The 15,359-nt window shown below is 37.5% G+C and overlaps 1 protein-coding gene across 6 annotated transcripts in view; it reads right to left on the minus strand.

Moving 5' to 3' along the window:
• Window positions 1–14,819, minus strand: part of LOC140936332 (semaphorin-1A-like) — a 58,184-nt gene extending 43,365 nt beyond the window's left edge. For 2 of the 6 annotated variants that reach the window (XM_073385789.1, XM_073385786.1), the window contains exons 1-4: window positions 14,494–14,816; window positions 10,510–10,599; window positions 4,519–4,612; window positions 416–470 (exon numbers count right to left, since the gene is read on the minus strand). In XM_073385789.1, coding sequence (XP_073241890.1) covers window positions 416–470; window positions 4,519–4,612; window positions 10,510–10,599; window positions 14,494–14,506 — 252 coding nt within the window. In that variant the 5' untranslated portion in view covers window positions 14,507–14,816. Of the gene's footprint in view, window positions 1–415; window positions 471–4,518; window positions 4,613–10,509; window positions 10,603–14,493 lie in introns of those variants that run through there. The other 4 variants (XM_073385787.1, XM_073385788.1, XM_073385791.1 and 1 more) reach the window with 4 other exon arrangements.
• Between the last annotated feature and the right edge of the window lie 540 nt (window positions 14,820–15,359).

The raw sequence follows: 15,359 nt of genomic DNA on the forward strand, positions 1-15,359 counted from the left end.
TTAAGACCATGAAAAGGAAAATAGGAAATTCCTGGGAGGTGGGGGGTTATACATGACCCCTCTGGAACGGAAATTCCGAGAGGGTGGGGGGGTCTAATCGGAAGAACCATCCGTGGGGGGGGGGGGGGGGGGGTATGGATATTTTCTGGAACCACACATTGCATCATTCTGCCTGTTATCATTTTTGACAATTAGTTTTTGGACAGGTTTACATAGTTTTCCTAGTCATTTTGTTAAGTGGCAGCAAATACTTGTATTGTCATGATTTTGACATTCTTGGAAGATTTGGAGAAAAAAGCTAAATAAGCATGGCAGATGAACATCTCAGTATGAAGTAAAAACTTGCCCATACAATATACATGCACAGTTTCCATGACTATTCTAAAAATATCATTTTTTTGTTAAAGTTACTTACATCCTGGGGTGATGGTAGCGTTAAATTATTTAATTCAAGGCTGAACACTGCGTTGCTGAAAAGAAAAATCCATGTTAAACATGTATTTAAAATATCACAGGGGCGGTGGGGGTTTGGGGGGTTGGGGGGGGGGGGGGGAGTTGGTAGTCCGTACGTGCCTTAACAGCTTGTCACGTGCTCCGGTCACGCACTGGGCTCCAGGGCTTCAGGTCTGAAATTGGGTAGGGAAAATCACAGATTTTGGTCTGAAATAGGTTAAGGGTTTCTTGAAGAGTGCAGCACACCCCCACCCAATTTTTCTGGAAGTACCCCCCCCCCCCCCCCCCCCCGCAAGAATTTTTGGTCAAATTTTGGGTCACAAAAGACAGGTCATTGTCCCAGTTCTTCTAGAATTAATGGTCTCCTCATTTCTCAATCTAATCTCCAAGCAGGCGAGGCGGAATGCCGCTGTAAGCGTGTTCTTTTTATAAATTAAATAAGCCATATATGAGTGGTAAAGAACAGCAGTAAAGCAATATTTTCTTTGAATATATTACCATGTCCATAAATTTATTATAGTAATATCATAGGTGACGAATTACTCCTTAATTTTGGCGCGAAATTTCAGGGTTAATTTGTAATTTCACATGTGAAATTACAAAATTGCCATAGCAAGCTTCCGTACGTCTCAGTGTCAAGATGGCGACAAAGTTTTAAAGTGCAGTGAATGAAGATGTCAGGGCACAAAAAGCCATGTCCAGCCCTGGCCATGAAATCCAGAGTTTCTTCACTTCTTACTTAGTTCCACACTTCTCAGAGGTGTGGAAGTGTGGAATAGTACGACAAAGTAAGGATATTGTCGCACTTTTCCCCCAGTCATGAACCCTTTGTCATTCTTTACTTAGTTCTACACTTCCCAGAGGTCTGGAAGTGTGGAATAGTGTGACAAACTAGGGATATTGTCGCACTTTTCCCCCAGTCATGAACCCCTTGTCATTCTTTACTTAGTTCTACACTTCCCAGAGGTGTTGAAGTGTGGAAAAGTCCGACAAAGTAAGGATATTGTCGCACTTTTCCCCCAGTTATGAACCCTTTGTCATTCTTTACTTAGTTCTACACTTCTCAGAGGTGTGGAAAAGTGGAATAGTACGACAAAGTAAGGATATTGTCGCACTTTTCCCCCAGTTATGAACCCTTTGTCATTCTTTACTTAGTTCTACACTTCTCAGAGGTGTGGAAAAGTGGAATAGTACGACAAAGTAAGGATATTGTCGCACTTTTCCCCCAGTCATGAACCCTTTGTCATTCTTTACTTAGTTCTACACTTCTCAGAGGTGTTGAAGTGTGGAAAAGTCCGACAAAGTAAGGATATTGTCGCACTTTTCCCCCAGTCATGAACCCCTTGTCATTCTTTACTTTGTTCCACTCTTCTCAGAGGTCTGGAAGTGGGGAATAGTGTGACAAAGTAAGGATATTGTCGCACTTTTCCCCCAGTCATGAACCCTTTGTCATTCTTTACTTAGTTCTACACTTCCCAGAGGTGTGGAAGTGTGGAATAGTGTGACAAACTAAGGATATTGCCGCACTTTTCCCCCAGTCATGAACCCCTTGTCATTCTTTACCTTGTTCCACACTTCTCAGAGGTGTGGAACTGTGGAATAGTCTGACAAAGTAAGGATATTGTCGCACTTTTGCCCCTGTTAAGAACCCCTTGTCATTCTTTACTTAGTTCCACACTTCTCGGAGGTGTGGAAGGGTAGAATAGTCTGACAAGTTGAGTTTAATGTCGCACTTTCCCTGAGTCACAAGAAGCTCAGTGCGCTTTATGAGCACTTGGTTTTACTTCTGTATGGTTTTTTACATTTTTCCTTAAGAACTATTTTTATTTTGAATAGCAGATATAACCATTGTTTCAATGCCAGCTGTTGAAAGAAACTTGAAGTTAAGAAATCCGATCTCCAACCAAGCTTTCTTCCTTATCAGTACGGGTTCAAATTTGATAATTGTTAGATCACGCCATATATCCACTGTTTCGCAGTTCTTCCTCTTCTCTAAGGTTATGTTCGTAAATGCTGGACATAAATTATGAAAAAGACGCAACACCACGCTCGGAGGCGAGCGGCTCGAGGCCAAGAAATATCGAAAAAGAATTCACTTAAGGATGACTCTCTAAAGACGAAGAGAAGGGTGGACCATGCAAATATTTTAGTATTGTCACGTGCTGTAGAGTTAACATAAATATTGCCGACCCTATAACACGCACCTAAACAGTGATCTCCCTTTTCCACAGAGAGATCTGCAGGTAGCTACTCTAGGCCGATAAGTCACAATTATTACTTTATACAGAATGCTGTATATTTTTAGACCAATTTAGGTCATGAACCTGATGAAGGAATAAAACAATAACAATTGATTTGAGCATTTATAAACTTTATCAAGTTGATCTTAAAGCGAGGAAGATAGAACGCACACACCCTGCATTCTTTACTGCCTATTGTTAGCGTTGTCACGATCTTAAGAGACCTGACTGTTGTACCCAATTGAAAGCTCCCGGGTATTGTATTTGCGTTATAATGTGGCATTCACAATTAAACGATATGGAAATTGCTAAAACAAAACGTTTTATACCCAAAGGGTTTGAATTGGGTACGACATTGAGTCAGCCGAATAGATCTATAGGAAGGAGAAAAACCCAGAATAAGACGTCTCATATATGGCACATTAAGATAAAAAATTTCAAACATAAAAATCCATAGATAAGATGACGTTGTTGAGGTTTCCGTTGAAAAATAAATAAATAAATAAATGAAGATAAAGGACTGACGGGGACTTCGTGACAGAGAAAACGTAGGCTTCTTTTATGGTCGGGTATTCAAACAGATGGCAGTGAAACAAGGCTAATATCTTCTAGTCACAGAATTGTTGTCTTAACTTAAAATAGCATTTAAAAAGGTGTAAAACGAGTTGCAGGGATAAAACCGACAAATACTCCCACTGCGCTTTATTCTCATTTCATACATAGGAGTGTAACTAAGGAAAGAATGTCAAGGGATTCGTGACTGGGGGGAAAGTGCGACAATATCCTGACTCTGTCAGACTATTTCATACTTCCACACCTCTGAGAAGTGTAGAACTAAGTAAAGAATGACTGTGGTTTCGTATGACCAGGGGAAAAGTGTGACATTATCCTTACTTTGTCAGACTTTTCCACACTTCCAGACCTCTGAGAAGTGTGGAACTAAGTAAAGAATGACAAAGGGTTCATGACTGGGGAAAAGTGTGACATTATCCTTACTTTGTCAGACTTTTCCACACTTCCACACCTCTGAGAAGTGTGGAACTAAGTAAAGAATGACAAAAGGTTCATGACTGGGGGAAAAGTGCGATATTATCCTTACTTTGTCAGACTTTTCCACACTTCCACACCTCTGAGAAGTGTGGAACTAAGTAAAGAATGACAAAAGGTTCATGACTGGGGAAAAGTGTGACATTATCCTTACTTTGTCAGACTTTTCCACACTTCCACACCTCTGAGAAGTGTGGAACTAAGTAAACAATTACAAGGGGTTAGTTCCTTTGGGGAAAGTGCGACAATATCCTTACTTTGTCACAAAAAGACGCTTTAGAAAACCTGAACACACAAGAGAACATCAAGAAGGATTCTAACAGGTATTTTGCCGAAAAAGTCTCAAAACTTCTGAACTTTATAAGCCAAATTTAAGGTCTAAACATTTGAAAGAGTGGAGTTCTCGATCGATACGATCCAGGATAAACATGTCAAAAATCCAAGATTGCTAACGTAATTCGTCACCCATGATATTAATAGGTAATCAAATGGTACACTCGTGAAATTAGGGAATAATTTCACTTGCGTTTTGTCCAAATCCTAATAATTTGGACAAAACGCGTGTGAAATTATTCCCTAATTTCACTCATCACCATTTGATTACACATACTAATGCTCCTGTCTAGGGATCTACAGTGCTGTATTTCTAATGAAGTCCATTCATAGAATAGAAAGTTCCGCAGTTGCAAACAAAACAATTATTTCCTTTTAATTTAATGTTATAAATTAATTTAACCTATTTTCACTTAAATTATAAACTTATACACATTTTACTTACGTCACTCCAGCAATAAGTCTTTTATTTGTCTCATCAATAAGAATATTTTCTACCCGGGATATTGCTGTTCCATTAGAAGGAAAACGTAGGCAATCTACAAGTATAGAGTAAAAAGTCTAAATATTACGGTCAAATGTTATATAGCATGTTCTTTGGGTTACTCTGCACTTAACATCAGGCAATAGTCCTGTTTTCCAACTGTTTCAGTTTAAGTCAGTATGTCTGTAGAGTACACAGAAAGCAAAATTTCAAGATAGTTCATGGGTTTTAAAGTGACAGGAGGCTCAACTTCTACTTTTCACTTTCTTTCCTCCCCTCTTCTCCTCTTCTCTCGCTTTTCTTGTTCTATCGTTTTTCTTTTGCTGGTCATTTACTAGACTTCATCTCAGTGGGAACGTTTTGGGAAAGCTTTTCAGATTGTAGAATTAGATGGAGGGAAGTGTAGTTGGCATTTTCACTGGAATTTTTGGGTCAGCTTAGCATGGTTATTTGCCCTTTTCTCTTGCCTCCCTTGACTAAGTCATGGAGATCAGGTAACCATGATTTAAGAATTGAAACCAGTAGACCGTACTGTGTCCCCCAAATTCCCGAAAACGCTAGAATAATGTTCATCTAATAATATCGAGAACAAATTGCACTTCATCTTTGATTGTAGTCTCCACATCCACGCAAGAGAAAAATTATTTGATGATATCACTTTTAAATACGATCTTTAAATACGACCTTTACTGATCTAAATACATTAGATAAAACATTGTTTCTATTGAATAATGTAGACCCATTTATTTGTAAAAAACTTAGCCTGTGATCATGCCCTCTGCCTTTATCTCTGTAATCTGTAATTCGGGAGGAGGGCATGATGCAATTCTTTCACAGATCACATGCAAAAAAAGCCAGAATCTGGACTTTTTTCTGACTGGACAGGAAACAATACACATGCTTTGCGCTGTTCCAATTGGCCAAAATGCCACCATCCGTTCAGTTGTTGCTGATTTCAGTCTGAATTTTTGCTTGTGTAATGAGCAATGAATACACACGCAAGTTCGTTGTAAATTTCTGCCGGGTCAGTTTTCCGTCTTGAATTTGAAGAATGTCTAACTAGAAATTTCATCCATTGAAATATTTTCTATCTCATCGTATACTAAAAAGTTACAGTCAAAAATTCACCGATCATTTGAATGCAATTAATGCGGCTAAAAGTTACAGAAGCAACAAACAGGTTCACTTTTCAAATAATCAATTCATGAATGGAATTTTGACCTGGTTTGACTGTAATTCCTCTTTAAGACACCTGTGAATTATTCTGAGCGATCTTCGCTTTCACAGCACTTTTCATTTCGTGAAATATGGTGCCTCAGCCTAAATTTTTTTTCACCACTTTCAGCATAGAATGAAGTCCACGAGCTTTTACCAGTAAATTCTTTATTATTTGTAAGCTGTTAAATAAACGTACGGCAGCTCCAGCTAGCAGTATTTCATCACAAAAAAAAACAGATTTAAAATTTTTTTTTTGGAAGCGCCATCTGAACATGGACGTACTTAAAAATTTTCTTTTCCCTAAAACTGATTTCAAAAGAGACATTACTCCCGCCAAAATTTGATTCCTGTCTGGCAAACGCTGATTGGCTAATAACATGACGGGTCAAGCAGATGTTAGATTAAGTAAACTAGGGTATCTAAAAGACAGTAATGCTGCGGCACATTCTGTTGATACTGGCATTAGTTAGGCAGTGGGACTTAAAAGAATCGAAAATGATATTGAATGTCCTATTTACATGTTGGAAAGTACTAGAATAATTACTATCAGTCTATATAAAGAACTTGTGGGAACGTTGTTTAAAAAATGATCAAGTGGTTATCAACTCCGGTTTTCCCACAGTAAATTGTAGGAAATGATAGAAATTCAGATTGTTGATCCATATATTTAATATAGGGTGTACTATCTTTTCTCTGGAAACATGATACTTTTCTTGCTGTTTATTGCACTTCATTAAGTAACAGTTATTTAGCTATATATTTATAGAAAACACAACACAAAAAAAAACAGAAAAAAAAGAAAGACGGAAAAAAAGAGTTCGGTAGGACTTGAACCCGGCACCATCGGCTCGATGCGACTACACCTCACCACTACACCACAGAGACTGATTACTTAATTGTGGGAACAATCTTTTATTTAATTCCTTTTCCGTGAAACTTCCGCCGGCAAGATGAACGCCAGCCGCATTAATCGAGCTATTAACAGCAAAAAAACAATGTAAACGCATATTCCATGGCAATGAATGAATGAAAGAACATAATTATGCTTTTTAAAACGCCGATACACGTCCTCGTCTGCAACGTAGGACACCAAACTTATGTTTTGTTATCTCGATTTCCGCTGTTATTTTGAAGCGAATGGTCAAAATCACATCCATTTTCGGCTCATACAGGTTCTTAAGAATAGCATGGCAGGACATTTTCTCACTTTCACATCACCTTCTAGCAAGCTGGAATTTGTATATCCCCCGTGTTGCGGAGTCGAAGAGCAAATACTCATCTTCTCATCAGGTTTAACACCTGGACAAGTCAAAGGCTCTTAAATTGAAATCCAATCCCCAAGTTAACCATCGTACTCATCTGAAAGACTCCTACGTGTCTTAAATTTGGTAAGACCTCTAACCATGCTGTAGAAAATTTGCTACAAAGAAAACTCTGAGTCTGAGCAGCAAACGATGCAAACTTCCCCGTGTTTTTATTTGACTTGTTCGTGGCGCAATGCACTCTGGTTAAATGCAATGCATTGTGGTAAAAAGTGATGAATTCGAGAATTCGTCGCCCCTTATATATTTCCCTTAAATCCTGATTATATTGCTGCTCGCTCCCTACGGTCGCTCCGCAGCAATTAGGGGGTGGTTGACGGCTTGTTCAATGAATGTATCAGGCGTTATTTTTTTCCCTCTTGAGCCAATTAGAAGCAAAGAAGCCAAAAAAAAATATTGCCTGATCTCAGGTTATAAAAAACTAGGCAATTTTATTCTTGAAGGGTTCCCGAGGAGAAAAATAAAGTGTTCATAAATTACTGCTCCCGATGATTTTCCGCCAGCTTTCATTACGATCATTTCTTTATATCTATAGTTATTAATCTATCTTATTTTATTATATACCAGTTGATACATATGCACCCCTATCTAATCAGCAGAGTGCTCAATAGAAGGACTGGCGCCTAGAAGGTTTTTGTTGGCAATTTTATCTGAGGAGTGCCACATGCCGTGCGGTACGAAACTAAGAAGTGATAAAAATGCTAAGTTGGATCTCACATTGACACAAGATAACCTAGATTATTTTATTATATATATAACAATTATTCACCTCAGTGTCGGTGGCTAGTAATGGATATTTACCGAAGCCGCGTTAGCGGCGAGGTAAATATCCATCACTAGCCACCGACACTGAGGTGAATAATTGTTTTAGTATATACTAAAACAGTGAGATAATTGAGCCCAAAAATAATGATTTTTAACTCATTTACTGTTGCCTGCAACGATTACAATTTTGGCGGCCGCTGTCGTCGCTTTTTCTTGCCGGCATTGGAAGGCATTTGTTTAGCTTTTGCGGGGAAATTTCCTCAAAAGGAGTTGTGAATTGTTTTTGTATTTAAAATCATTCTGTAAAAAGGATTATTAGATTTAGTTTTAAGCTTATTTATGAACAAGTCAACTAAAAAAAGTAACGCAAGACTTAAACTTAATTTGCATTTGTAAACAACAAAACTTTTACGCCGGTTTTATCGATAAATTCAAGTCAAAAAGACAAAACTTTACCTGTGAAAACTTCCACCCCGAGCTTCGTCACTTTCTTCGTGTATTTCGGAAACAGCTTGCTTGATTAATTGTGAAATTTCTTTGTTTGTTACGGCATCAAACCGGGAAGGCATTTTGCAACTTACGCGAGTTTGGCGTCTCTCGCTCGGAGGAACTGGAGGTAAATCAGTGAATAGTGCAGGATATTCACTGATTGAGTAGCCAATCAGAGCGCGCGAAAAACACTATCCACTGTTTTAGTATATACTAAATATATATATTTGCTTTTTTTATGCAACACCATCTATGTAAAATATGGTACTGCAAAATAAATGTTGTAGTTGTTGTCATGGTCATTCTGACATAGTTTGAAGGATCTCTTCCCTCTGCACAAGTTGGAAGACACACTTGCCCTTGACCATTAAAAGTGATGACATCACAAGAAGTAAAATACAAGGGATATGGATCAGCATGGACAGTTAAAGGCAGTTTTGGATCGAATGCGTTAATCTGATGTCACTCTCAGTGCTTCTTCATATCGAAGCCTGCTCATATGGCAAATATCTTCAAGCATCATTTAAGCCTTATCTTGGTTTTTCACTAGTACATTACTTATAGATTGTATGTACTTGATAGTCTTATGTCAAACGCATGGTTGTTCATTCACACCATACAAGTATATAAACAATCATACGTTGTATAACCAGAAAAACTCAATGCTCATTATCACAAGTACTCAGTACCTATCATTTTTTCATGGGGTATTTCTTTCCAACATAAGGCCAGCCAAAAAAAGCTCGTGAACAAGCAAAAATCAGTTTCGCAGGTCAAAATGACTGCAGGTATACCTTAACTTGCAGATTAACAGACAGTTACTGATAAGTTTTTCAGGAAACTAACCACTAAATGAAATTTCTGCCTTAACACATTTGCAACTCAACATTGCATTCTGGTAAATGCCAATGTAGAACCACGTCCCTTGTAACACCTGTGATGTCATCAATAGACCACAATCGATATGTTTGTTCCAAAATGACTCCAAGGCTTCATAGACAAAATGGCAAATTTTTCATAACTCCATTGTCTTTCGATTCTCAGAAGAGACCAGAGCACAAAGAAAACCAAACCAAATATAGATCTATTACCAGAAAGCCTTGGAGTCATGTTAGAATTTTTATTATTGAACTTGGCCTATATATATTTAGGCAAACAAAACAGAGAAAAACACAAACGTTATTCACGTAACTTTGACCAGAGAATTCCAATGAAAATCTTGTTTGACTACTCAACTGTACTTTCCTTAAATAATTTAAAGATCCCCTGGGTTTTTCAAAAACGTTTTCTCACCAAAATGTAGCCACCCGCATAATACTGACTGTTTACTTAAAAAAGTAAACTAGAAACCATGGCAAAAAAAATTACAAATCTCAACTTAAATTGCCACACATATATGATACCTCAATCTTACACTTAAATCTACTTCTAATGAGAAAAGGAATACCAAATGTACACTTGCAATATTGACTGTGACATTTTATGGAAAGGGCAGTTAATTTGGCTACCAATTGTAAGGTAAACTGCAGTTCTCTTGAGCATCATCAACAAAGTTACCATATTTTCTTACTGATGGTGCTCTACAGTACAGTGTACAGCATGACTTTACCACCCAGAAATCCCCTGTAATATTAAGTACCCACTAAATGATTTTCTTAAAACTTGTGTTTGTTTAATTACTCACTTTTTTAAAAACCATGTTTCGAACTGCATGCATTGATCTTGCTGACACATCAACAGCGTGCAAAGAAAGTCCTGATCTCCGATAGCCTGGGGCTAGTGGATTTTGCAAGTGACAAGTGGGGCAAGTGATTTTTTGTTCTTAACTTGCCCAACGGGTAAACGTTTTTTGGAGGAAATTCGAATTACAGAAGGATTGTAATCGATCGTGCTAATCAAAAAGGGTTTTGGGGCTAGTCAAAATGACTTTTGGGCTAGTACACCCTAACTACAACTTGCCCGAATTGCAGGCTGTAAAACTGACTTTCTTTGCACCCTGCATCAATATTCCCTTTTCAAGTTATCCAATAACTTTGCTTTTACTTAACCATTAATTTTCTTAGCATGCTAGACAAAACTTTTATTATTTTGTGAAAATCTGTTATTTTATTCTGCTGGTGAAAAGATAATTCAGAGAATCAACATAACACCACATTACCTCTACATTTTCCATAAGAAAGAACATCAGCCAGGGTATAAGAGATAACAACACTCAATATACATATGAACAGGCACTTGCACAGAGTACCTAGAAATAAAATTAAATACTAAAGTTCTTTTAGTATGAATGCACACGTTTTTATCCCAACTTAATAATAAATTAAAGACACTGTTTTCACCCCAGACTGTACCAGGGATTGGAACCATAAATCCTACAGCAGTCAGTCTCCCAAGCAGCACAAAGGACCGGCCATTTGTTGGGCAAATTTGCATGCTGTAGGTCTATACAGTCACTGCTTATTCTCATCACTAGGTGGACCATCAATCATGATCAACATAGCTTGCACTTTAGGGAACGATCGCTAATGTTGCAGAGGAGGGTGGGGGTTTTCACAAAAGTGTTATGTACCAAAACTGTACCCCTTCCCCCCAAGTTATTTCATATGAAAATAGTACCACCTGCACTTTGGTAATAATAATAATAATAATAATAATAATAATAATAATAATATGGACTTCAGTTTTTAGGCTTTTGTTTTTTTCTCTAGAAATCTAGAAACACAAGCTTGCTGACGTTTTTACTTAGATTTTTTAGAACATTAGAGTTTGATATTATTATAAATAAGTTTTTGTAGAGATAGCGAAGGTTTTACAGAGTATCAGAATTTAATAATATTCTAAATTGGCTTTTTTAGTAGAGAGATTTATATCACTATGTATAAGCTTTTAGTAGAGATAGTGAAAGTTTTACAGAGTATCAGAATTTAATAATAATCTAAATTGGCTTTTTAAGTAGAGAGATTCATATCACTATGTATTTTAGGATTGTACTGGGTTTCGTATCGACCTTTTTTTACTTCTAAGTATAGCTTCTCAAGTGGTGTAGGTTACGCTATGCGCCCTATACCACTCATAATGTGGACAGCATTCCAAAGTTTCATACTGCAACATAATAATAATAATAATAATAATAATAATAATTTTTTTTTTAAAAAAAAGAATAAAATAACTTTATTCATAGATTCAAAAAAAGACTATTTACAGATTCAAGAATATGAATATTAAAATATATACCCTATGTACATTCTTCTTGTGTACGAAAGACAATTGTCGTAAAATGACTATCTAAAAACTACTAATAACAATTATAAAAAGCATCAATAATAATAATAATAATAATAATAATAATAATAATAATAATTTGTAAAACACAACCCCTCTTCCACCTCTCAGGGCTGTCAATAAGGGCCAGTAGCCGGCTCTAACCATCTACCATCATCTCCTTCTACCATAACTGCTAACAAAAAATAAGCACCAACGAATAAAATTGTAAAGCATCCGTTTCCCGGTTTTGAATGACATTGAATGCATATTGGTTTAGATCTGTGAAACGTTCGAACTGTGCGATGTCGGCTCTCTTAAATAGACTTTACTTCCAATAAATTTGACACTTTCTCCAGTAATTTTTATCAGCATCATAACTTCTTTAATCTATAAACTCGACTGATAGTCCACCGCAGGTTGTTGTTGTTGCTTCTCACTTCTAAAATATTTACTATGGGAAAAATACTGCAATTATTCGCTGGCCACTATGCAAGGTGACCGCTTTGCAAGTTGTGAGAACATTGTTTCACGGTCCCAGACCTCATCTTTTCCCCCCTCCTCCTGTCCAAAAAATTAATAATAAGAGAAAACAACAAGAAGTCACACCTGTATTAGCAACCATCTCTATTTAAAGGCCACAGCCACCTTTTGGCTGTCCCAATGAGAGTTTTCCCACTATTGTCACCTCTATTAAGCAGCCATCAAGTGATTGATACACTTATATAGTCTGGCTTCATTTTAAGAATGTGATGAAGGAAAATACAGTCCAAGATAGAAGGTGACGGCCTATTGTGGACCAGTCAAGCCTCTCCTGTCGCGCGTTTGTTTTAAAATAAAGTGATGTTTCTGCTAAAGATTATGCCGATTTATGACGAACCTCCATTGAGCAGCCACTTGCCAGTACCCCGAGGGTGGCTGCTTAATAGAGGTTCAACTGCATTCCATTTTATTCTCCTTCCTTAGGTATTGACTTCATATGCAAATTGGGATACCAGTAGTCTGTTTAAGTACATTGTAGAGTCCTAGAGCAAGCCTAGTCACAAAGCATTCAATCTGGCAGATACCAAAAATATGTAGCAAAGATGCATGTGAGGTGGGTGCGTCTCTCAACTGGCGTGAGAGAAGGTTTGAAGTTCGGAGAAGTCTGGCAATGAAGGATAAGTATTTTCGATCTGTGTGTACTTTAACATTGTGGTAATGTCGAAATTTTGTTAAATTGCTGGAGTCTGTTCTGCAGAGGTCAAAAAAAGGTACACAGAAGAATTACAAGTACAGCTTGAAGTCTCAGGTTGGTGCCGACAAAGCATCCCAAGTGTAACTACTTGTCTACTATTGAAGGAAATGTTGATTTGCTTAACCTATAATATTATGGTTAATTAACAACTTTAACATAGAATGCCAATATCCTAGGTCTTGAAATTTCAATTCCCCAAAATTACGCCTCTTCAAAAATTGTACCCACCCCGTCTCCAAATACCTCAACCCCTCTTGGATGTAATAAACCATCAATCCTCTATACAAGTAACAAACAATTTCCTTGCCGAATTAAAAAAATTTCGATCTGGTGAAGCAGGAATGATTTCATGAGTAAACAAAGCGATAGGACTGTTTAAGAGCGTGGGTCCACATGCATCTTATTGTCTTCTTATTTTTACAACAACTCAGCAGTGCACCAGTTCATCTACTAAACTAATCATAGATGATCGGATCTGCAGAAAGCGTCCTGTTAAATTTGGATCGATGGAAAATACTGACTTAGAAAGCCACACAACAGTTTGACAAGCTAACAAAAATTAGCATGCAACTTTTTAGCCCTACCAAAGCAAACACGATATAACCACTGAGAGAATTAACACCATTAAAGGTCCTACAGGTGTACTGATCTGTACTATTTTCTATCAGAAAAGATCCTAAAAAAATTCTAACTGTTGGCAGGGACTTAAGGTCATTCACACGACATCCACGCGCCGAGGTGATGGAATTTTATTCGCTTCATTAGTTTTGTCGGTGAATTGATTAGTATATGGATCGAAGGAAATACTAAAGGAAATACTAACATTGACAAGTTTTAAAATTGGAAATTAATCCTGGGTTCCATCAAGCTTTTACATAAATGATGTTCCAGTCCCCTAACGATGAAGTGATGAATAAAAAAATGTAAGGCTAAAGTATGGCGTCCTGGCATGAGTCGAAAGGTTCCAGATATAGACACAAATTGGACTAATTTTTTAAATCTTTTGTGGTACACGCACATTATTACACATGAAGTGCGAGTCTTTGTTTAAATACAAGTAAACTAATCTCTCGACCGAGCTTATATATTAGGCTTTATCGATGATGCACGCACGACATTAACAAAATGCAAAGAAGGTCGAGGCTGTTGACAAGTCGGAGCGCCGAATCCATAATTATATAAGCTTAAAGGCAGAAATAAAGGGATATTTTTGTCCAAGAGACAAAACAAAATGAAAAGAAATAATGTGACCTCATTTGTTCAAACCCTCCAATGTTTAAGCTTAAAAGAGAAAGCTTAGGTAGAAGTACAAGCATATTTTTAGGCTTAACGATCGGTATCGACTTGTCCGACTCGATCGTCAACACGTCGGAATTGCAATACCCGGTTGGTGAACGTAGGTTTATGATCGAATCAAAGGAAAAGAACCTTGATATACTTTTTTGGGACGGTTCTAAAGCAAATCAATATGTAGATGTTTTCATACAGCTTTGCTTCATATGACGTAACGTTATAGAAAGTAAGCTCATTCTAATTTCTGTGAACAATATTAAAGTGTGTTAAACCTCACCAACTGAGCCGAGAACCCCTCATTGATAGCAGATACTCGGATAAAGCACTGATTCACCTAAATGCAATACTTACCCCCGACCTCCATGATTGTGTTATCCCAAAGCTAAAATGAAACTTTTTTCGTGTACTTGTAAGCTTTCCAATATACGATACGACGTGACGTACCCAACCAACTGAAGCCCGAAAAACTACTGATATTTCAGTTTTTCCGTTGCTGTCACGGCTTAATTTCGTTTTAATATACGTAATAAAGAATTACTGCAAGCTAAAATCCGCTGTATACCTGTCATAACGACATACGGAAACCGACACAACATTCGAAAAGCGCATAACAAAGAGCTAAAAGATCACGTGTTGCACTTTCAGGAGGCGGGAGTTTGTTTGGAAAAGTACACAATTTTCTTTGTCTCCGAAAACAGAAAAAGCACTTTCATAAATGGCATGAAAGTAAATTCAGTTTACAAGAAATCGTCTGATGAGTTTACGAAGGATACCTTTTTTTTTGTTTTTCAAATTCCACTTTCTTGTCACCGGAAATGGAAAGGTGAAATAGCCGGACTTGCGTAATTAGACTAATTGGGAGGAACAACAGAGGAACAACATAGGTGTGTTGAATCTTCCGTCGTTGTTTATGTGTTTTGGTGTGGAGGGCTGATCAACGACGCTTTCCGGAATTTCCCTGACCTAGACCTTTGCGTTTTAAGCTTTTCAGCTTCAGATTATGTACTTTTATGACGTCAGTGGTAGAAAGGACTATTTTACAGTGGTAACAGGACTGAGTGGAGTACAATTCGGTCTGTAATCAACACAGGTAGTCCAAGCTCGAAATATGAGCATCGGCGAACATCGGCATTGTTGCGCAACATTCCAAATATAAGGATTTGTATGGGAAAAAAACCCATCGTTTCTGTAACTCGGCACTCAACATCCATGGAAAG

Source organism: Porites lutea, chromosome 5 (assembly GCF_958299795.1).
Source record: "Porites lutea chromosome 5, jaPorLute2.1, whole genome shotgun sequence".
Classification (NCBI taxonomy): domain Eukaryota; kingdom Metazoa; phylum Cnidaria; class Anthozoa; order Scleractinia; family Poritidae; genus Porites; species Porites lutea.